At 48.1% G+C, this 22925-nt stretch overlaps 1 protein-coding gene across 1 annotated transcript in view; it reads left to right on the top strand.

The window, feature by feature from the left end:
* Nucleotides 1-2259: 2259 nt before the first annotated feature.
* LOC129717564 (uncharacterized) overlaps nucleotides 2260-22925 on the top strand; it is a 62305-nt gene continuing 41639 nt past the window's right edge. Inside the window, exon 1 of the mRNA XM_055667551.1 lies at nucleotides 2260-2636. Within this exon, the coding sequence (XP_055523526.1) occupies nucleotides 2484-2636 (153 nt within the window). The 5' untranslated portion in view covers nucleotides 2260-2483. The remainder of the gene's footprint in view (nucleotides 2637-22925) is intronic.

Raw genomic sequence — 22925 nt, 5'->3', positions numbered from 1 at the left:
AAGTATTATGCTGGCTTAAATAAGTTAAGTATTAAAGTAATTCAAATAAAGTTAAGAAATACAGTTTTTTCACACACTTGTTTTTATTCTAGTCTGGTTTTTCCACTTTCGCTGATGCATTAAGCAAAGGTCACGAAATTGGGCTTGATTTAATGCTTGAGCGGAGGCGGGGAGATCAGCTTTTGCATAACAACTTCTTTTTTCAAACTCATTGTTAAGATAACAAAACCAACGCTGTTAATATAACAACAAATAGGGTTTTGAATTCTAGCTATATTGACAGTGAAATAGTCAAAACAACTGCGTAGCTCTCGGTCACTGTTTTCGTAAGAAATACTACAGGCATAGTTGTAATGAATGTTTTACGCGTTCGGCTCAAAATCGTCCGTGCTCTGTAGTTAATTTGAACCCCATTTATAGTTAAACTTGCTACAACCTTTTTTTTTCAGTGTACGTCGATATGTCGATATGTATGTCTGGCATCTCTGACCTCGATGGAGATGTTTACATCTGTTAAGAAGATCTGTGGTGTTACACAAATGTCAACAAACCGCAGTGCCTTTGCTTTTCTGAGTGTACTATTAATCTAAGGAGCGTCATCTGGCTTCTCACTATTCTTCCTCATCCACCTCGATGATCCCTGTTGTATTTTTCGTAAGTGATGCCATTCACTCGGAAAATACATGAATATTTTAATGCTTTTTATCACCATTATGCACAATTCATCCTGTAGGCGATAGTTTTACCATCTAAGGGTTACCGGAGAATTTGAATCTTTAATATACTTAAAATCGACCGTGTCATCCAGGGGGGATTTACCGCTGTCAAATTTCATATATCTCGCTAAACATGTGAAAAGGGCCCATGTGCCATATGTAAACAAGCCACAATTTCACGTTTTTCAATGAATACAAGCTTAATCTACTCGTACAAATAAGATTTTTTGATAAAAAGTGAATTCTTTTATCAATAAATCTCATTGGTAAGAGCAGATTTCGCTTGTATTGATCAAAAAACGAGAAAATTTGGCTTGTTTACATATGGCACATGGACCCTTTTCACATGTTTGGCGAGATATGTGTGCGTTATCACAGATCAACTCTGGTCCATGAAGTTTGTTGGTCCATGACGTTTGATAAATTACCAATGTGACGATAATCCATCACCAATTTTCGTTAAAAACTTGTTGCTGTCCCAAAATTTCACTACGGAACGCATTGTTCATAAAAGTTTTCCGCTATTTCTCCAAGGGAATGGTATGGTAGCCTTCAAGCGTTACGAACATCTATTTCTGTACCGTTTGTCACAAAACTACTTTTCCTGCTGTCACAGTTTGCTTCACTTTGCTTTGGGACACAATTAATGTACTAAATATCACTTAGAATATCACATACCATGTGAAAACCTTAAGAAATTGCTCAAAACTGTCTGATCTGCTATTATTAATTGCAGTCAACATTTAGCCGGTTTGCCCGAATCTACATGAGATAAGGGTAAACTGCCCATTTTTCGGGTGCCAGTGCCAGTGATGTTGGTAACGCGTCAAATGTATGGTAGCTGACAGCGATGCCATTCCCGTGTATTTCTCGAGTTTTGTTTAAATAAAACGTTCCATTTTACTCCGATCAAAACGACAAAAACTAAAACATACAGACGCCTTGTTACCTTGTTGACAGATAGGTTCCCCCTGGTGTCATCCATCAATGATTATGATTCATTCAATGACCCATCTGAATTTCACTCTCCGCACAAGCAATATGCCTCAACAGGTATGTTCCAAACTTAATCCAGGACGGATTCAAAAGTAGAAATAAGCTCATATACACTATTTACTCCCGACATTGAGCAGCAGTATACTGTTCTTATGCTTCACGCAAAACCGTAATAACTCCTTGCGCACTTTTGGATCTTTTGGTAATTGATATTAGTGATGATCCAAGTTGGATCTCTTACTACGGCCGTATTTGTACGCTTTGTACTTTTTTTCAATGTTCAGCTAAAATTATTTTAGATCGTAACAGGTGACATCATTAAAAACATAAATCAAAACAACGAACAATGTTGCTCAGCAACACTGCCAGCAAGCCTGATGATAAATTTTAACGCACTCAGGGTTTTCAATTTCAGCCAATCAGCGAGTGGTTCCCAAAGTGGATGCAAATCTATACCCAGTTGTCTCTCCTTAGCTACTAATACATACGGAACGCAAATAAAACCTAAAATGTGTGAGTGGAAACATGAACTTAAAATTTAAGTTGTATAGCGACTGTCAAGTCAAATCTAAAGTGAAGTTGAAGGAAAAAGATGACTGCCTGCTCGTCGGTCGTTTCGTTGTCGCGTAAAAGTTAGCTTTAGAGTTGGCAATTTCCCGGTTCCACCGAGTATAAAGTGAGCTAAAGTTTCTGTTTTAAACAACTACCCGACGCAAGGAGTAGCGTTCGCGGTGTAATTCATTGAAAGAAAAAGGATATCTTCACAAGAAAATGTTCGAGAGTGATCTGCGTCCGGAACATAACGAAGGCCAATTTTGTCGGCTGTGCTTCAACAAATCTGATGATTTATCTTCGCTGTTTCCACCCGCCAGCATTCCGAACAAGTCTTTGCTTCATAAAATTTTTGACTGCACCTCCATAACGGTAAGATTTGTTAAGGCATTCCAAAGGGAAAAACTAGTGCTGTGGGAATCTCAAATTGTTTTATAGAAAAGGGGTGCCTACATGGTGGGGGACTGCCTCAGAAGGAACGGAAAAGAGACTACTCAGTGCTGCCAGCTTAATGCGAGTTAAGTATGTAAGCGGGGGTGGGAAAGGGGTCTACGAATTTATGAGTTTTTATGAAAAGTTTCCGTACAGCAAACTGAATGTGCCATGAACTTTTGTCTGTCTGTTTTCTAAATTATTCTTGAAGTTTTATTCCCCTGCAAATTGTACGATATCGATTTGTTTGAGTATTTGTATTAGTGGGTAAAGCGATTTATCGTAAGGCAAGCTTGCTTGTGTATTTATACTGACAGAAGTTAATAATGCAATGGTGTAGTTCACTTAGTTTAAAGCAAATGATTAGTTGGTGGAATCGATGTTCAATTTAAATATAGGGGCAGAAAAAATCATTTTTTATGAATTGTTTATTGCTAGGTTACTACAAAATGTAAATATTGTTGGACATTGCCAATTTAAATTACATTTTTACCTAAGATGTAATAGCATGAAAAACATTAGGTTTTAGACAACGATTTTGAATTAAAACAAAAAAAAAAAGCTACAGGAGCTGTTCTTTTTATTTGAAATCATATCAACTTTATGAATATCTGTTAAATTGTTTTTTTTTCACAACATTTATTTGACACGGCACAATACATCTGTTAAATTGTTGAATGATATTCTTTTATGTTACCACGGGACGGGAGAGCAAAATAAACGAAATGCAAAGCTCTTGCAATGACGTGTGTTGTGAGACAAACCTTTTTCAAGCAACTTTACTCAGTTTTATCCCATTTTGTCCGAATGAGCGGTAACAAATAAGGACCATATATCTGACAAATAAGCTGACAATAGCTTTGAATGGTTGTTTTTAATATACAAATGGAACAAACATTCAACTTAAAAGCATACGTCTTAAAACCAGCAAAACGAAAATGTAGATACGTTAATATGAAAGTTCGTTATAAAATTAGAAGGAAGATTAGTTTAAATTTTTTGTTGAAAAATTTGTGATTCTTATTAGTTCAAATGGTCGAAGTACAAACAAAACGGAGAAAGCGCCAAAAAGTATTTTGTGTGTAATTAGCATTTAATGTTCAACTACTCTTAAATTTGTCGTATTTGAATAAATTAGTAATTTTATATTACTTAAATTAAAGGAGTTTGAAAAGGTTCTGATATCAATATACAAATACAGTAATCACCCGATTAAATCTGTACCCGATTTTATCTGCCCCCGATTTTATCAGCCCCTGGTTTTATCACATTTTTCACCCGATTTTATCATTATAAAACATTTCATTAAAAAAATGTCAGGGTGAACTGATTTTCTATTACGCTTCAATATTTAAGATATTTTTCATAATTCTGTGTATCATTCTGGATGCAGTTTACATTAAAAATTCAACCGATGCACAATGTTACATTTTGCTGTTATCGTGCGAATAATTGAATAGTGATACAAATGTTTATAATAACCGCATAATATGTTCGGAGAAGTTTAAAAATATTTGAAAACGCATCTTTTGATGTAGAAAGCTGGGTGATCAATCCACCTAAAAGTGAGATAGAATATTTACTTTTTCATTAGATAAAGATAGACGCTTGGTGTCTTAGGCAAAGTATTAGGTGATCTCAAAACAAGAAACTTTACAGAAGACATCATGTTTCTATCTCTTACATATTGCAAGCAACATAAAGTTTTCTATGAGAAGGCATTAAAAATCGTTATATACATGTTAAGATTTTTCTGGTTGCAATATGTGAGAGATATCAGCATGCTGTCTTCGGCAAAGTTTAGTGTTGTGAGAACATCTAATATTTTGCCTATGGTACTGCGCTACAAAAAAGAAACTAATTCATTTTACCAATTCAAACAAAAACATGAACGAATAAAAAACTTAATTATAATTTATTTGCAACTTTACATGGATTTTTTTAGGTTTTTTTTTATTTGTTTAGGTTTGTTCAGAAAAGTTTTAGGCAACTGAATTATCTATCAAAAAAAATGTTTTAAAAAAATAGTGATGATCGATTTTTTATAGTCACTTTTTGTTTTTGAATTTTTTTTTTCAGTACAGGATCTCAAATTGAATTTTTTTAATATTTTTTTATAAAAGCTCAGACAGTTTTCTCAAATTCATTCCTTGACAACTTTTCTCTATCTTTTGTCATTATTCAGATATATCGATTTATGAAAAAACAACTGCAGCTTTTTTCATATGTTTGTACAGATGAATTTTCCAAAAAAAATTAAAATCGCTGATTTTACGTATTTAGTTATTGATTTAACATCTTCAATAAAAAAAAATAAAATTTTAAAAATTTCCCGATTTTATCACTTTCCCTATTTTATCATGCCAAAAATCATCAGGGTGAGATATAATCGGGTGATATATAATATATATATATATATATATATATATATATATATATATATATATATATATATATATATATATATATATATATATATATATATATATATATATATATATATATATATATATATATATATATATATATATATATATATATATATATATATATATATATATATATTTTTTTTTTTTTTTTTTTTTTTTTTTTTTGTTTCAGGTGAAGGGGAAATTTGCATCCAAACCCCTGAGGTGACCAACCTCAGGGAGTGTGGGGTTGGTTTGAATCAGTGACCGGACCCACTAAAACCCCTTCAGTCTCCAGCCCATAATACTCCCCGGGACCACCGCTAGGTATTGCTTCGGGGAGCGGCTTTTGTGCTCTGTGCACCCTCTTGGTTCTTTAGGTCTTTTTGCTAACTTAGCTAACTAACCTGGAGACTGGCCGTTAGCTAACACTGGCGTGTCGGTGGTCAACCTGTCGCCTGTTTTGCAATTCTAAAACTATTTGAGAGGCGGCTGTACAAACCGCCCTCCAAATGTTTGTGTCTTCACACATCCTCCGAACTAGGTTGTCCGGAGTGGTGTCTGACCCGCTCACTACCATCATGTCACTCCGCGCATGCACAAAACGAGGGCACACGAAGAAGACATGCTCAGCAGTCTCTTCCGCTTCCGCGCACTCGGGACACATGGGGGACCCCGCATGCCCGAATCTGTGTAGATACTGCCTAAAGCAACCATGGCCTGACAGAATCTGTGTCAGATGGAAGTTCACTTCTCCATGGCGCCTCCCGACCCATCCGGATACATCCGGAATAAGTCGATGCGTCCATCTACCCTTCACGGAATTGGACCACTCCTGCTGCCATCTGATCATCGAGAATGATCTTCTGGTACCTCGTATGCCCCTTGTGTCACGTTGATCGAAGCATTCTACGTCCTCCTTAATGGCTATGTTGATAGGCATCATGCCGGACAGGACGCAGATTGCGTCGTATGACACAGTTCGATACGCGCTCGCAACCCTCAGGCACATGAGCCTGTAGGTACTTTCCAACTTACCCCGATGTTTACTAGTACCTAGTGCTTTGGACCACACTGGCCCGCCGTATCTCAGTATGGACGAAGTCACGCTAGCTAGAAGTTTCCGCTTGCTGCCGTACACTGCTGAGCTATTGGACATCATGCGAGATAATGCTGCAATAGCCATTGAAGCCCTCCCACAGGCATATTCGACATGGCTCCCGAAGGCGAGCTTGTCATCGATCATCACCCCCAGCAGCTTCAGGGAGCGCTTAGAGGCGATGGTGCAATTCCCGACACTGATCAACGCCTGTTGCTTCGACTTGCGGTTATTGACAACTGAAATCTCCGTCTTATGATGCGCTAGCTCCAGTTTTTTGGAGCGCATCCAGTCCTCGACGACGCTTATAGAGTGCGAAGCCGTCAACTCAACCTCCTCGATCGACTCGCCGTAGACCTCAAATGTGATGTCGTCCGCAAACCCAACGATCACAACCCCTTGGGGGAGCTTTAGTTTCAGCACTTCATCGTACATGATATTCCACAGTACCGGGCCCAGGATGGAACCTTGTGGAACCCCTGCGGTAATTGGGACACATTTTTGACCCTCGTCTGTGCTGTAAACTAGCACACGATTCTGGAAATAATTTTCCAGAATCCTGTACAAAGACACCGGAATGTCTAGTTTCCGAAGCGAGTGGGCTATGGAATCCCAGCTAACACTATTGAACGCATTTTTCACGTCCAACGTGACGATTGCGCAAATAGCGAATGCCCCATCTTTTACGCTGGAGTGCTACCTCTGCTGTTTTGGTGACGGACAGAATAGCATCCACCGTAGACTTGCCTTTTCGGAAGCCGAACTGGTTACTCGACAGACCGTTTGCACTTTCGGTGTACCTAACCAGTCTATTGAGAATAACCTTCTCGAGCACCTTACCCGCCGTATCGAGCAGACATATCGGTCTGTATGCCGACGGGTCACCAGGTGGTTTCCCTGTCTTCGGCAATAAGACCAGCTTCTGTCGCTTCCATCTCTCTGGGAATGTACAGTCATCCAGGCACTTCTGCATGACTTCCCGGAATAGTCTGGGGGCCTCTTTGATGGCCTTCTTCACAGCCAGATTCGGAATCCCATCCAATCCCGGTGCCTTGCTCACCTTCAGGGAGTTGGCGATCGCGATGAGTTCCTCATTCGTAACCGTTTCCGCCTCCTCTGCCTCGGCACGGCTAACGCCGTCACTCATATATTGGGTGTTCGGCAGGTTGGCCGACCCCCTCTGGTCTGAGTTTGAGATACTGGAACGTCGGTGAAGTGACTCGCCAGCCGGAGGCCAAGGATTTGGCTCGTGGCGTGGAAAGAGTCCCTCTATGATCCGCTCAAGCATCGCTGGTGATTTTTCTGCGGGCGCCATCGCACCCTTAGTCTTGGCCATCACCATCCTATAGGCGTTACCCCACGGGTTAGTGTTGGCACTAGCGCACAGTCTTTCGAAGCACGCACGTTTACTAGCTTTTATTGCTCTCTTAAGCGCCGCTCTTGCGAAACTGAATGCCCCTCGACGATCTTCCCTTTCTTCGTCGGTTCGCGCACGTTGAATCCTTCTTCTCGCTTGAAGACACGCTCTGCGGAGGTCCGCTATCGCGTCGGTCCACCAGTAGACTGGTGGCCTTCCATGCCTAGGCTGGCGGTTCCTAGGCATAGTGGCGTCGCACGCCCGCGAAAGTAATGCAACAAGTTGATCAGCGCTCAGGTTACGAGTTCTGCTCGCCTCGTGTTCTAGTCTAATTGCTTCCGCAAATACCTCTTCGTTGAAGTGTGATATCCTCCACCCGCGAGGAGCTGGAGTGTTAATTCTACTCGCCACATGCGGTCTCGTTTTACAGTCTACGCTATAACAGACCGCCAGATGGTCGCTATGAGTGTAGCCATCGTCTACCCTCCAGTTCGTGATCAATCCTGGACTACAGAATGTCACATCGATGATCGACTCCGCGCCGTTTCTACTGAAGGTGCTCTTCAAGCAGACGTTGGCCAGATCTATGTTGAGCTTCGCCAAAGCCTCCAACAAGATCCGGCCTCTCTGGTTTGTGCGTCGACTTCCCCACTCAGTTGCCCATGCGTTGAAGTCGCCCTCCACTACCAACGGTGATAGACCGATCAGCTCCCCGGTGGCTCGGTCGATCATCCTTGCGAACTGCTCGGTAGACCAACGAGGCGGAGCATAGCAGCTGCAGTAGTACACTCCGTTCACCTTGGCAACCGCGTATCCTTCGTTTGAAGTTGACACTATCTCTTGAACCGGGAACCTGCTCGTCGTCCATATTGCCGTCATACCGGACCCGTCCGAAATCCAGTTACCGTTTCCGGAAGGAATTCGGTAGGGGTCCGAGATTATGGCGATGTCCGACAACGACTCAGAGATTGCTTGGTATAGCAGTTGCTGAGCCGCGAAGCAGTGGTTCAAATTTAGCTGTGTCACTCTCACGCCCGTGGCTTGCTAGTCGGCTTACCGGCCGTGCACCTCGGGCCTCCCATTATGTGCTTTGCGTCACGCTTCCCGGCGCACGCCAAGCACTTCGGGGGCTCTCAGCAGTCTTTGCTTTTGTGGCCTGCAGCACCGCACCGCCTGCATAGGGAGCTCCTGTCAGGCCCCTTGCAGCTAAAGGACTTGTGTCCTTGCTCGAAGCATCGAAAGCAGACCTCCGGCGGCTGGTAGATGCTGAGTGGGCACATTGACCAGCCCACTTTGAGCCTCGCTACCTTTAGCGCCTGGTTTGCGTCTACTGACGGAAGCCTGACAGTGGCGGTCTGGGTTCCTACTGGGCCTTTGCGCAGTCGAACTGCCTCTGGTGCCACAACCACTTCGCACTGCTCCTTGAGGGCATCCACGACTTCGCATGCCTCGGTGACTTCGTCCAGGTATTTAAGTTGTAGGGTTACCTGCGACGTGAGTGCCCGAACCTGCACTCTATCTCCAAGTGCCTCTTGGGCCAATGCCCGATAGGCTGGGCCCTTGTTTCTGGCTTCCTTGCGGAGCTCGACGATCATTTCTCCCTTGCGGGATCGGCGGATGCTACGCACATCTGCCCCCAGATCTTTGAGCTTCGCATCGCCTCTCATTGCCTTAAGGACTTCCGAGTACTTTGACTCTTCTGTCTTAAGGATGAGTGCGTCGCCCTTATTTTCAACTTTCTTCGTCGCAGGATTTGTAACCGGGTGCGGTTTTTTGGCCACCACTTTTTGGTTCCTACTGCTTCCCGGAACCGTTACCCACGGGTTACCGGGAGCCTTCTGCTCCTTGGCTGCCACCGTGGGCGTTGCTTGCGCCACTCCTACACCGGTCTGAGGGCTGTTAAACGCTTCTTGGTGCCCCCGGGGGCCGTCTCTCCCGGGGACTGTCGCGTTCGTTTGGCAGCTGGTCCTGCCGCGCAAACCGCCGCAAACGTGCTGGCGTCCGTTTGGACCGACTTCGTCGCCAGCTCGGTCACCTTCGTCTCCTCTTTCTCCGCAGCCGCAGCTTTCATTTCGAGCTCGGCATGCTCCTTTTTCGCAGCATCGACGGAGGACCGAAGCATGTAGAGGGCCTGCTTCAAGTACTTCGTTGTATTGCTGCGACTTTTCGCAAACTCGATTATAGCATCGAGCTGCTCAGACAGGGCCACTACCCTCGGTAGCGTTTCCCGCTGTCTTCCGACCGCCTTTAATAGCTGTGGACCAGCCACCGCGATGTCTTGCGTAGATCCGGTAGGCGTACTGCCTTTACCGTCTTCGCAGGCGACCTTCACTGCATCCGTCTCCACTTTTCTAGGCGGAGACCGCTGGATGCCACCTCGCGCAAATGGGTTTTCCAACCCATCTGCCCCCATCTCCAAAGTTTTGTTTTGCTGCATTTTTGTTTATTGGGTCCCCCTACCAGCCGCTATCCTTATCCATAATGGAGTAGTCGCCTAAATGGTCCCAAGGTAGTCTATGCCGGAGCAGTGAGGCCATGGCTAGGGGCGGCTGCCATAGCGCCTCATGGGCAACTATGACACCCCCGACCGGCGCAAGTCAGGAAAAGACATCTGATCCCACTCCTGCCGGGTTCCCACCAGGCAATGGACTCGGAACGTACTAAAAGGCCTGCCAGGTTTTACGGGACGGAGACCCCTGCACCGGTTGTACCGGTTGTTATCACACGACATTACTAAGGGAGCTCGGCGCAGGTGCCAGCCCAAAATCATGGTACGAAAACGAAATCCGACTCTTATCCTATAGTGATGCGACCAGTTGCCGTAATTGGCAACATTACTGGCATCAGTCCCAATGGGCGGTATAGTGCATTTGGGTGGTGGGAGCGGCACTACTCGCTCCGTCGGAGCTGCTTCCGGCCAGTGTGGCTTTTGCGAGAATTCAGCGGCCCAGTGCCTGAATCTCGCCACGACCTAGGCTAGCTCCCGCTGATGGTCCGGGACTGCTTGCTAGCAGTGAGCACTTCCGTGGCCTTCGGTAATCGCCAATTACCGACCCGTGGTGGCATACAGCTCTGCCAGATATATATATATATATATATATATATATATATATATATATATATATATATATATATATATATATATATATATATATATATATATATATATATATATATATATATATATATATATATATATATATATATATATATATATATATATATATATATATATATATATATATATATATATATATATATATATATATATATATATATTTTTTTTTTTTTTGTTTCAGGTGGAGGGGAAATTTGCATCCAAACCCCTGAGGTGACCAACCTCAGGGAGTGTGGGGTTGGTTTGAATCAGTGACCGGACCCACTAAAACCCCTCCAGTCTCCAGCGCATAATACTCCCCGGGACCACCGCTAGGTATTGCTTCGGGGAGCGGCTTTTGTGCTCTGTGCACCCTCTTGGTTCTATAGATCTCTTTGCTAACTTAGCTAACTAACCTGGAGACTGGCCGTTAGCTAACACTGGCGTGTCGGTGGTCAACCTGTCGCCTGTTTTGCAATTCTAAAACTATTTGAGAGGCGGCTGTACAAACCGCCCTCCAAATGTTTGGGTCTTTACACATCCTCCGAACTAGGTTGTCCGGAGTGGTGTCTGGCCCGCTCACTACCATCATGTCGCTCCGCGCATGCACAAAACGAGGGCACACGAAGAAGACATGCTCAGCAGTTTCTTCCGCATCCGCGCACTCGGGACACATGGGGGACCCCGCATGCCCGAATCTGTGTAGATACTGCCTGAAGCAACCATGACCTGACAGAATCTGTGTCAAGTGGAAGTTAACTTCTCCATGGCGCCTCCCGACCCATCCGGATACGTCCGGAATAAGTCGATGCGTCCATCTACCCTTTGCGGAATTGGACCATTCCTGCTGCCATCTGATCATCGAGAATGACCTTCTGGTGCCTCGTATACCCCTTGTGTCACGTTGATCGAAGCATTCTACGTCCTCCTTAATGGCTATGCTGATAGGCATCATGCCGGACAGGACGCAGATTGCGTCGTATGACACTGTACGGTACGCGCTCACAACCCTCAGGCACATGAGCCTGTAGGTACTTTTCAGTTTACGACGATGACTGTTGGTACCTAACGCTTTGGACCACGCTGGCCCACCATACCTAAGTATGGACGAAACCACGCTGGCAAGAAGTTTACGCTTGCTGCCATATACCGCTGAGCTATTGGACATCATTCGAGATAGTCCTGCAGCGGCCGTTGAAGCCCTCTTACAGGCATATTCGACGTGACTCTTAAATGTGAGCTTATCGTCAACCATAACCCCCAAGAGCTTCAAGGAACGCCTTGAGGTAATGGTGCAGTCACCGACTCTGACCACCGCCTGTTGCTCTAATTTGCGGTTGTTCACAACCGTAACCTCCGTTTTATGGTGCGCTAACTCCAGTTTCCTAGAGTGCATCCAGTCTTCGACCTTGCGTATGCAGTGCGCGGCCGTCAACTCGACCTTTTCGATCGACTCGCCGTAGGCCTCTAGCGTGATGTCGTCTGCGAAACCGACGATCACAACCCCTACAGGGAACTTTAGCTTCAACACCCCGTCATACATGACATTCCACAACACCGGGCCCAGGATGGAACCTTGCGGTACCCCTGCGGTGATTGGGACGCACTTCTGACCCTCCTCCGTGTTGTAAACTAGTACCCGATTCTGGAAATAATTTTCCAAAATCTTGTACAACGACACCGGTACGTGGATGCTCCTAAGCGCGAGCGCTATGGAGTCCCAACTGGCGCTATTGAATGCATTCTTCACGTCAAGCGTGACGATTGCGCAATAGCGAATGCCCCAACTCTTACGCTGGAGTGCTACCTCTGCCGTCTTGGTGACAGAGAGAATAGCATCCAGCGTGGATCTACCTTTCCGGAAGCCGAACTGGTTGCTTGCCAGACCGTTTACACCCTCTGTGTACTTCACCAGTCTGTTGAGGATAATCCTCTCAAGCACCTTGCCCGTAGTGTCCAGCAGACAGATAGGTCTGTATGCCGATGGGTCCCCTGGCGGTTTCCCAGCCTTCGGCAACAGCACCAATCTCTGTCGCTTCCACCTGTCCGGAAAGAGGCAGTCATCCAGGCACTTCTGCATGACTGCTCGAAATAGATCGGGGGCCACTTTCATGGCCGTCCTGATGGCCAAGTTCGGGATTCCATCCGGTCCCGGTGCCTTGCTCACCTTTAGGGAGTTGGCGATCACGATGAGTTCCTCATTCGTAACCCTTACCTCCTCCACAACCTCTGCACGGCTGCCGTCTCTCACGGATTGGATGCCCGGCAGGTTGGCCGACCATCCCTGGTCTGTGTCTGAGATACTGGAACGTCGGACGTGAGACTCAGCAACCGGAGGCCAAGGATTTGGGTCGTGTCGTGGAAAGAGTCCCTCGATGATACGCTCCAGCATCGCTGGTGATCGCTCTGCAGGCGCCAACACGCCTTTGGTCTTCGCCATTACGACTCTGTAGGCGTTGCCCCACGGATTCGTATTGGCACTCGCGCATAGCCTATCGAAGCAGGCCCTTTTGCTCGCCTTTATCGCACTTTTAAGCGCCGATCTTGCAGATCCGAATACTACATGGCGCTCTACCCTCTGTGCATCGGTACGTGCACGTTGCAACATCCGTCTTGCACGGAAGCACGCGCTACGGAGGTCCGCTATCGCGTCGGTCCACCAGTATACCGGTGACTTACCATTCCTAGGTTGGCGGGTCCTAGGCATGGTGGCGTCGCACGCCCGCGATAATGTGGCAACTAATTGGTCAGCACTCGGGCGGAGCCAACTGCCCCCCTCGCGCTCTCTTCTCATTGCTTCTGCAAATACCTCGGCATCGAAATGCGATGTCTTCCACCCGCGGACGGTCGGAGTATTGGCTCTACCCGTCGCCTGCCGCCTCACGTTCTGGACTACGCTATAGCAGACCGACTGGTGGTCACTATAGGTGTAGCCATCGTCTACCCTCCAGTTCACGATCAGTCCTGGGCTGGAGAACGTCACGTCGATGATCGACTCCTCACCATTTCTGCTGAATGTACACTTGGTTCCAACGTTGGCCAGATCTAGGTTGAGCTTTGCCGAAGCCTCCAACAAGATCTGACCCCTCCGGTTCGTGCGGCGGCTTCCCCACTCAACAGCCCAAGCGTTGAAGTCGCCCGCCACTACTAAGGGTGTTAGTCCCGTCAGCTCCATAGATAACAAATCGACCATCTGGGTGAACCTTTCGATAGACCAACGCGGCGAAGCATAACAACTGCAGTAGAACACTCCGTCCACCTTGGCAACCGCGTATCCTTCACAATCTCCTGAATCGGGAACTTGCTGGTCGTGCATATGGCCGCCGTACTGGACTTATCTGCAACCCAATTACCGTTTCCGGGAGGAATGCAGTAGGGGTCCGATACGATTGCGATGTCCGACCGCGACTCAGACGCTGCTTGGTATAGCAGCTGCTGTGCCGCATAGCGATGGTTCAGGTTCAATTGTGTCACCCTCACGCCCGTGGTTTCGTGGCCGCCTTACCGGCTGGGCTCCGTGGGCCTCCCATAAAGTGCTTGGCGTCCCGTTTTCACCACCACAACGCCTACATAACTGGCTCCTATCGGGCCCCTTGCAGGTCCAGGACTTGTGTCCTCCCTCGAAACACCTGAAGCAAACGTCCGGCTGCTGGAGTATGCTCAGGGGACATACTGACCAGCCAACCTTAAGTTTGGCTGTCTTCAGGGCCAGAGTTGCATCGGCCGATGCAAGCCGGAAAGTGGCCACCTGGGTCCCCGCTGGACCCTTTCGGAGGCGAATTACCTCAGTGGCTACTTCCACTCCGCACTTCTCCTTGAGGGCCTGTGCAATATCGCACCTCTCGGTGATTTCATCCAGGTTTTTGAGCTGGAGAGTCACCTCTGAGGTGAGTGCCCGAATTTGCACATCTTTCCCGAGGACCTGCTCGGCTACCGTCTTGTAGGCAGCGCCCTTGTTTTTAGCATCCTTACGGAGCTCAAGGATCATCTCGCCGGTGCGAGAACGACGGATGGTCCGCACATCCGCTCCCAGATCCTTGAGCTGGGTTTCGCCTCTCATTTTCTTCAAGACTTCGGAGCACTTGGACCTATCCGTCTTGAGTATGAGGGCGTCGCCCCTGCTTCGCGCCTTCTTTCCCATTTTTGGACGATTTGTCGCCTCGTCGTTGCGCTTGCTGTCTTTTTGGCGCTTCCTTCCTCCCACGGTAACCCAAGGGTTTCCCGTAGCTGCCACTTCGGCAGACTTTTCGGCGGACTTGGAGGCCGTTGGTGTGCTATCTCGCGGGCTTAGCACAACCAACCTTTTCTTGCTGTTCTCGGGGGCTTCCCCCGGAGACTGCCTTGCTCTTTTTGCGGCTGACCCGGAGGCGCAAACCGCTGCAAACATGCAGGTGCCCGTTCGGACCGACTTCGTCGCCCTTCCGGTCACCTCCGTTGCATTCTTCTCTGCAGCCACCGCTCTTGCCTTGAGCTCGGCGTGCTCCTTCTTCGCAGCATCGACGGAGGACCGAAGCATGTAGAGAGCCTGCTTCAGGTACTTCGTCGTGTTGGTGCGACTTTTCGCAAACTCGATTATGGCATCGAGCTGCTCCGACAGCGCTACTACCTTCGGTAGCGTGTCTCGCTGTCTTCCGACCGCCTTTATCAACAGTGGACCAGCCACTGCGATGTCTTGCGTCGATCCGGTAGGCGTACTGCCTTTGCCGTCTTCGCAGGCGTCCTTTACTGCATCCATCTCCGCCTTTCTCGGCGGAGACCTCTGGATGCCTCCTCGTGCAAACGGGTTTTTCAACCCATCTGCGCCCTTCATTATTTTCATTGTTCATTTTTGTTAAGTGGGTCCCCCTTCCAGCCGCTATCCTTATCCATACTGGAGTGGTCGCCTATCTGGTCCCATGGTAGTTTATGCCGAAGCAGTGAGGCCATGGCTAGGGGCGGCTGCCATAGCGCCTTATGAGCAACTATGACACCCCCGACCGGCGCAAGTCAGGAAAGGAAATCTGATCCCACTCCTGCCCGGTTCCCACCGGGCAATGAATTTGGAACGTACTGGAAGGCCTGCCAGGTTTAACGGGACGGAGACCCCTGCCCCGGTTGTTGTCTCGCCGTTTCAAGCCGTTGTCACACGACCTTACTAAGGGAGCTCGGCGCAGGTGCCAGCCCAGAATCGTAGTACGAAAACAAAATCCGACTCTTATCATATGACGTTGCGACCAGTTGCCGTAATTGGGAAATTACTGGCATCAATCCCAATGGGCGAATAAGTGCATTTGGGTGGTGGGAGCGGCACTATTCGCTCCGTCAGAGCTGCTTCCGGATAATGTGGCTTTTGCGAGAATTCGGCGGCCCAATGCCTGAGTCTCACCACAACCTAGGCTAGCTCTCGCTGATGGTCCGGGACTTGCAGTTGCTTGCAGTGAGCACTTCCGTGGCCTACGGTAATCGCCAAATACCGACCCGTGGTGGCATACAGCTCTGCCAAATATATATATATATATATATATATATATATATATATATATATATATATATATATATATATATATATATATATATATATATATATATATATTTTTTTTTTTTTTTTTTGTTTCAGGTGAAGGGGAAATTTGCATCCAAACCCCTGAGGTGACCAACCTCAGGGAGTGTGGGGTTGGTTTGAATCAGTGACCGGACCCACTAAAACCCCTTCAGTCTCCAGCCCATAATACTCCCCGGGACCACCGCTAGGTATTGCTTCGGGGAGCGGCTTTTGTGCTCTGTGCACCCTCTTGGTTCTTTAGGTCTTTTTGCTAACTTAGCTAACTAACCTGGAGACTGGCCGTTAGCTAACACTGGCGTGTCGGTGGTCAACCTGTCGCCTGTTTTGCAATTCTAAATCTATTTGAGAGGCGGCTGTACAAACCGCCCTCCAAATGTTTGGGTCTTTACACATCCTCCGAACTAGGTTGTCCGGAGTGGTGTCTGGTCCGCTCACTACCATCATGTCGCTCCGCGCATGCACAAAACGAGGGCACACGAAGAAGACATGCTCAGCAGTCTCTTCCGCATCCGCGCACTCGGGACACATGGGGGACCCCGCATGCCCGAATCTGTGTAGATACTGCCTAAAGCAACCATGGCCTGACAGAATCTGTGTCAGATGGAAGTTCACTTCTCCATGGCGCCTCCCGACCCATCCGGATACATCCGGAATAAGTCGATGCGTCCATCTACCCTTCGCGGAATTGGACCACTCCTGCTGCCATCTGATCATCGAGAATGATCTTCTGGTACCTCGTATGCCCCTTGTGTCACGTTGATCGAAGCATTCTACGTCCTCCTTAATGGCTATGCTGATAGGCAACATGCCGGACAGGACGCAGATTGCGTCGTATGACACAGTTCGATACGCGCTCGCAACCCTCAGGCACATGAGCCTGTAGGTACTTTCCAACTTACTCCGATGTTTACTAGTACCTAGTGCTTTGGACCACACTGGCCCGCCATATCTCAGTATGGACGAAGTCACGCTAGCTAGAAGTTTCCGCTTGCTGCCGTACACTGCTGAGCTATTGGACATCATGCGAGATAATGCTGCAATAGCCATTGAAGCCTTCTTGCAGGCATATTCGACATGGCTCCCGAAGGCGAGCTTGTCATCGATCATCACCCCCAGCAGCTTCAGGGAGCGCTTAGAGGCGATGGTGCAATTCCCGACACTGATCAACGCCTGTTGCTTCGACTTGCGGTTATTGACAACTGAAATCTCCGTCTTATGATGCGCCAGCTCCAGTTTTTTGGAGCGCATCCAGTCCTCGACGACGCTTATAGAGTGCGAAGCCGTCAACTCAACCTCCTCGATCGACTCGCCGTAGACCTCAAGTGTGATGTCGTCCGCAAATCCAACGATCACAACCCCTTGGGGGAGCTTTTGTTTCAGCACTTCATCGTACATGATATTCCACAGTACCGGGCCCAGGATGGAACCTTGTGGAACCCCTGCGGTAATTGGGACACATTTTTGACCCTCGTCTGTGCTGTAAACTAGCACACGATTCTGGAAATAATTTTCCAGAATCCTGTACAAAGACACCGGAATGTCTAGTTTCCGAAGCGAGTGGGCTATGGAATCCCAGCTAACACTATTGAACGCATTTTTCACGTCCAACGTGACGATTGCGCAATAGCGAATGCCCCATCTTTTACGCTGGAGTGCTACCTCTGCTGTTTTGGTGACGGACAGAATAGCATCCACCGTAGACTTGCCTTTTCGGAAGCCGAACTGGTTACTCGACAGACCGTTTGCACATTCGGTGTACCTAACCAGTCTATTGAGAATAACCTTCTCGAGCACCTTACCCGCCGTATCGAGCAGACATATCGGTCTGTATGCCGACGGGTCACCAGGTGGTTTCCCTGTCTTCGGCAATAAGACCAGCTTCTGTCGCTTCCATCTGTCTGGGAATGTACAGTCATCCAGGCACTTCTGCATGACTTCCCGAAATAGTCTGGGGGCCTCTTTGATGGCCTTCTTCACAGCCAGATTCGGAATCCCATCCAATCCCGGTGCCTTGCTCACCTTCAGGGAGTTGGCGATCGCGATGAGTTCCTCATTCGTAACCGTTTCCGCCTCCTCTGCCTCGGCACGGCTAACGCCATCACTCATATATTGGGTGTTCGGCAGGTTGGCCGACCACCTCTGGTCTGAGTTTGAGATACTGGAACGTCGGTGAAGTGACTCGCCAGCCGGAGGCCAAGGATTTGGCTCGTGGCGTGGAAAGAGTCCCTCTATGATCCGCTCAAGCATCGCTGGTGATTTTTCTGCGGGCGCCATCGCACCCTTAGTCTTGGCCATCACCATCCTATAGGCGTTACCCCACGGGTTAGTGTTGGCACTAGCGCACAGTCTTTCGAAGCACGCACGTTTACTAGCTTTTATTGCTCTCTTAAGCGCCGCTCTTGCGGAACTGAATTCCCCTCGACGATCTTCCCTTTCTTCGTCGGTTCGCGCACGTTGAATCCTTCTTCTCGCTTGAAGACACGCTCTGCGGAGGTCCGCTATCGCGTCGGTCCACCAGTAGACTGGTGGCCTTCCATGCCTAGGCTGGCGGTTCCTAGGCATAGTGGCGTCGCACGCCCGCGAAAGTATGGCAACAAGTTGATCAGCGCTCGGGTTACGAATTCTGCTTGCCTCGTGTTCTAGTCTAATTGCTTCCGCAAATACCTCTTCGTTGAAGTGTGATATCCTCCACCCGCGAGGAGCTGGAGTGTTAATTCTACTCGCCACATGCAGTCTCGTTTTACAGTCTACGCTATAACAGACCGCCAGATGGTCGCTATGAGTGTAGCCATCGTCTACCCTCCAGTTCGTGATCAATCCTGGACTACAGAATGTCACATCGATGATCGACTCCGCGCCGTTTCTACTGAAGGTGCTCTTCAAGCCGACGTTGGCCAGATCTATGTTGAGCTTCGCCAAAGCCTCCAACAAGATCCGGCCTCTCTGGTTTGTGCGTCGACTTCCCCACTCAGTTGCCCATGCGTTGAAGTCGCCCGCCACTACCAACGGTGATAGACCGATCAGCTCCCCGGTGGCTCGGTCGATCATCCTTGCGAACTGCTCGGTAGACCAACGAGGCGGAGCATAGCAGCTGCAGTAGTACACTCCGTTCACCTTGGCAACCGCGTATCCTTCGTTTGAAGTTGACACTATCTCTTGAACCGGGAACCTGCTCGTCGTCCATATTGCCGCCATACCGGACCCGTCCGAAATCCAGTTACCGCTTCCGGAAGGAATTCGGTAGGGGTCCGAGATTATGGCGATGTCCGACAACGACTCAGTGACTGCTTGGTATAGCAGTTGCTGAGCCGCGAAGCAGTGGTTCAAATTTAGCTGTGTCACTCTCACGCCCGTGGCTTGCTAGTCGGCTTACCGGCCGTGCACCTCGGGCCTCCCATTATGTGCTTTGCGTCACGCTTCCCGGCGCACGCCAAGCACTTCGGGGGCTCTCCGCAGTCTTTGCTTTTGTGGCCTGCAGCACCACACCGCCTGCATAGGGAGCTCCTGTCAGGCCCCTTGCAGCTAAAGGACTTGTGTCCTTGCTCGAAGCATCGAAAGCAGACCTCCGGCGGCTGGTAAATGCTGAGTGGGCACATTGACCAGCCCACTTTGAGCCTCGCTACCTTTAGCGCCTGGTTTGCGTCTACTGACGAAAGCCTGACAGTGGCGGTCTGGGTTCCTACTGGGCCTTTGCGCAGTCGAACTGCCTCTGGTGCCACAACCACTTCGCACTGCTCCTTGAGGGCATCCACGACTTCGCATGCCTCGGTGACTCCGTCCAGGTATTTAAGTTGTAGGGTTACCTGCGACGTGAGTGCCCGAACCTGCACTCTATCTCCATATATATATATATATATATATAGATTTTTTGAAAATATTGCTCCATTCTGTTACTCCTTGTTCATATTCTTCATATGATACCCAACTAAATGACATTTTTGATGAATGTTTGTTACTGTTATGGGAGGGTAGCGTTTCGGTTTCCAGTAGCAAACTCAGCCGTTTCCAGTGAATTAGCTCAAAGCTATAAATTTATTTAAAGGGAATAATAGAAATTCGTTGTGGTACTTAATTTATAATACTCACAAATAGTCTCGAACTAGGCACTTAATTTATTTTAATTATAACGCTGCTACCCATAACCAATTTAAAAACAATGACATGTGTGTTTCCTAACCACAAGCAACTATCTGACAGTTCTCCACATACCAGCATATTCCCGCCTGAACGTCAATCGCGCCGGGGGGTGCGCCGTTTTATTTTTCGTTTCTGTCCACCGTAATATCCTCCCCCTCGTGCCGAGTGGCACCGAATTCACCGCTGTTTTGCCCTCCACAACTCGCTCTCTCATGATCGGTCACATCCAGAACCGCTAGGTTACAAACCGCTCTACCTTTCAGCATGCCGGTCGCCGTTTCCACATCTGCGCGACGCGCAACTCCGTCCTTCCCAGGGTAGATTCTACTAATTCGACCACGAGTCCAAAGGTTCCGTACTTTTCCATCGACTATCATCACCAAAGCTCCTTCTTTGATCGGTGTTACATCGTGGAACAATTGGCACCGCCGAGTTGAGATCGGCAAGTATTCGGTAATCCAACGTCTCCAGAACGAATCCAGCCTTTCTTGTATCAGTTTCCAACTATTCTTCAACGCTCCCTTCTCATCCGTCGGTGGTTTGACTAACTGGCGAACTCCACTAGAGCTGAGCATCAGGAAGTGGTTCGGAGTTAACGCTTCCTGCTGTGCACTATCCAGTGGTAGGTAAGTCAACGGCCGGAAATTAACCATATGCTCAGCTTCGGCCAGAAATGTCGCGAACGATTCGTCGTTCAGCTTACGCGACGTAGGCAGCACTTCTAGCGCCGTCTTTACCGAACGCACCATTCGCTCCCAGCATCCACCCATATGCGGAGCCGATGGTGGGTTGAACCGCCACTGAGTATCTGTGTCCGTAAAGGTGCTGCCCATGGCTAAGTTGATTTCCCTCAACTCCTCGTCGAGCTCTCTGCTGGCGCCTATGAAATTCGTGCCGTTGTCTGTGTACACCTCTTTCGGTGCTCCTCTGCGAGCGATGAATCGTCGAACTGCTTTCTTACACGAGTCGGTTGTTAGACTGTGTACTACCTCCAGATGTATGGCTCGGACGGTCAGACACGTGAAGATCGCTACCCAGCGTTTAACGCTACTACGACCGATCTTTACTAGATATGGCCCAAAGTAGTCGATACCTACAAAGGTGAAGGGTCGAACGAAAGGAGTGGTACGAAACCAAGGAAGCGGGCTCATCTTCGGAATTGCAGGAGTTGCTTTGAACACTCGACACCACTGACAACTCTTTTCCAGTGACCGGATTCGTGTTCTCAAGCTTGGAATGAAGAACTTCTGACGTATTTCGTTCGCTACCGTTTCATTGTTGCCGTGACGAAACTTTCGATGATACCAGTTCAGCAGCAAGTTGGTGATCGGATGACATTTGGGCAAGGTTATCGGAAACTTCGTATCGTACTGAACACAGTCTGCCGCGGAAATGCGACCATCAACGCGCAGCAAACCGCGATCGTCCAGCATCGGAGGCAACCTTGCTATCGAACTACTTCGACTTAGGGCCTTTCGGTTCTCTGGTGCTAATCGTGCGTTGCGATTCATCGTAGCCACTTCATCCGCGTAAACAACTGATTGAGCAATCCGCCAGAGACACTCCTCTGCGTTCTGCAGATCTTCACGGCTGATATCGCCTTCGTCGCTTCTCGGTTGCCTTCCAATACGCTGTAATAGCTTCCCAGCCAACCGGTGCACATACGCCATGCTTCGTAACAATCGCTCGTATTTCGAAAACCTGGACACATCAATCAATGACACTGCTAGAAAATGACTGCAGACGTACGCTGGTCGCAGCTCTTCTTCAGTTTCATTCGCTATCGTGAACTTGTCCGCCGGCCAATCCTTATTTTCCTGGTACAGAAAGGCGGGTCCACGCATCCATCGGCTGTCGGGCTTGCAGTTCGGGCCTTTACCCCACTTCGTGGCTTCGTCAGCGACGTTTATTTTAGTTCCCAGCCACCGCCATTCATCGGTTTTCGACAGGGATAGGATCTCGTTGGCTCTAAACGCCACGTACTGGCGATATCGGCGAGTATCTGACTTGATCCATGAGATAACGGTGCTGGAATCGCTCCAGAAGTTCGTGCGTTTGACTTGTACCAAGTGGCCATCTTCGATAGTCTTGCGTATGCGGGCACCAATTACAGCTGCCCGCAACTCTAGTCGAGGAACTGACGTTTGCTGTAGTGGAGCTACCTTCGTCTTGGAGGAAACCAGGGCGCATCGAATTTGTCCTTGATCTCGAATACGAAAGTACGCTGCTGCAGAGTAGGCTTGCTCGCTGCCGTCTACAAAAATGTGGAGCTCCAGGTCTTCGTAACAGGCCGGATCATATCCTGGAAAGTAGCATCGGGGAATTCGGACGCTGTCCAGCTCCTTTAGAACTTGCAACCAATGCTTCGCTTCCACCGTATGAATAAATTTTCGGGTATGCGATCGTCCCAGCCCAGCTTTGCTCTCCAAAAGTCCTGCAACAGGATCTTTCCTTGGATTACTAGTGAACCGACCAGCCCCAAGGGGTCGTAGATTTTTATCACAAAGCTCAGCATCATTCTTTTCGTCGGCACAATGTTCCCTTCTACGAGCGACTTCAGATCATCTTGCAGATTAAACTTAAAGCAGA

The sequence above is a fragment of the Wyeomyia smithii genome, chromosome 1 (genome assembly GCF_029784165.1).
Source record: "Wyeomyia smithii strain HCP4-BCI-WySm-NY-G18 chromosome 1, ASM2978416v1, whole genome shotgun sequence".
Classification (NCBI taxonomy): Eukaryota; Metazoa; Arthropoda; class Insecta; order Diptera; family Culicidae; genus Wyeomyia; species Wyeomyia smithii.
The sequence above is the reverse complement of the archived record's forward strand: the minus strand, read 5'-3'. Positions and strand labels throughout refer to the sequence as shown.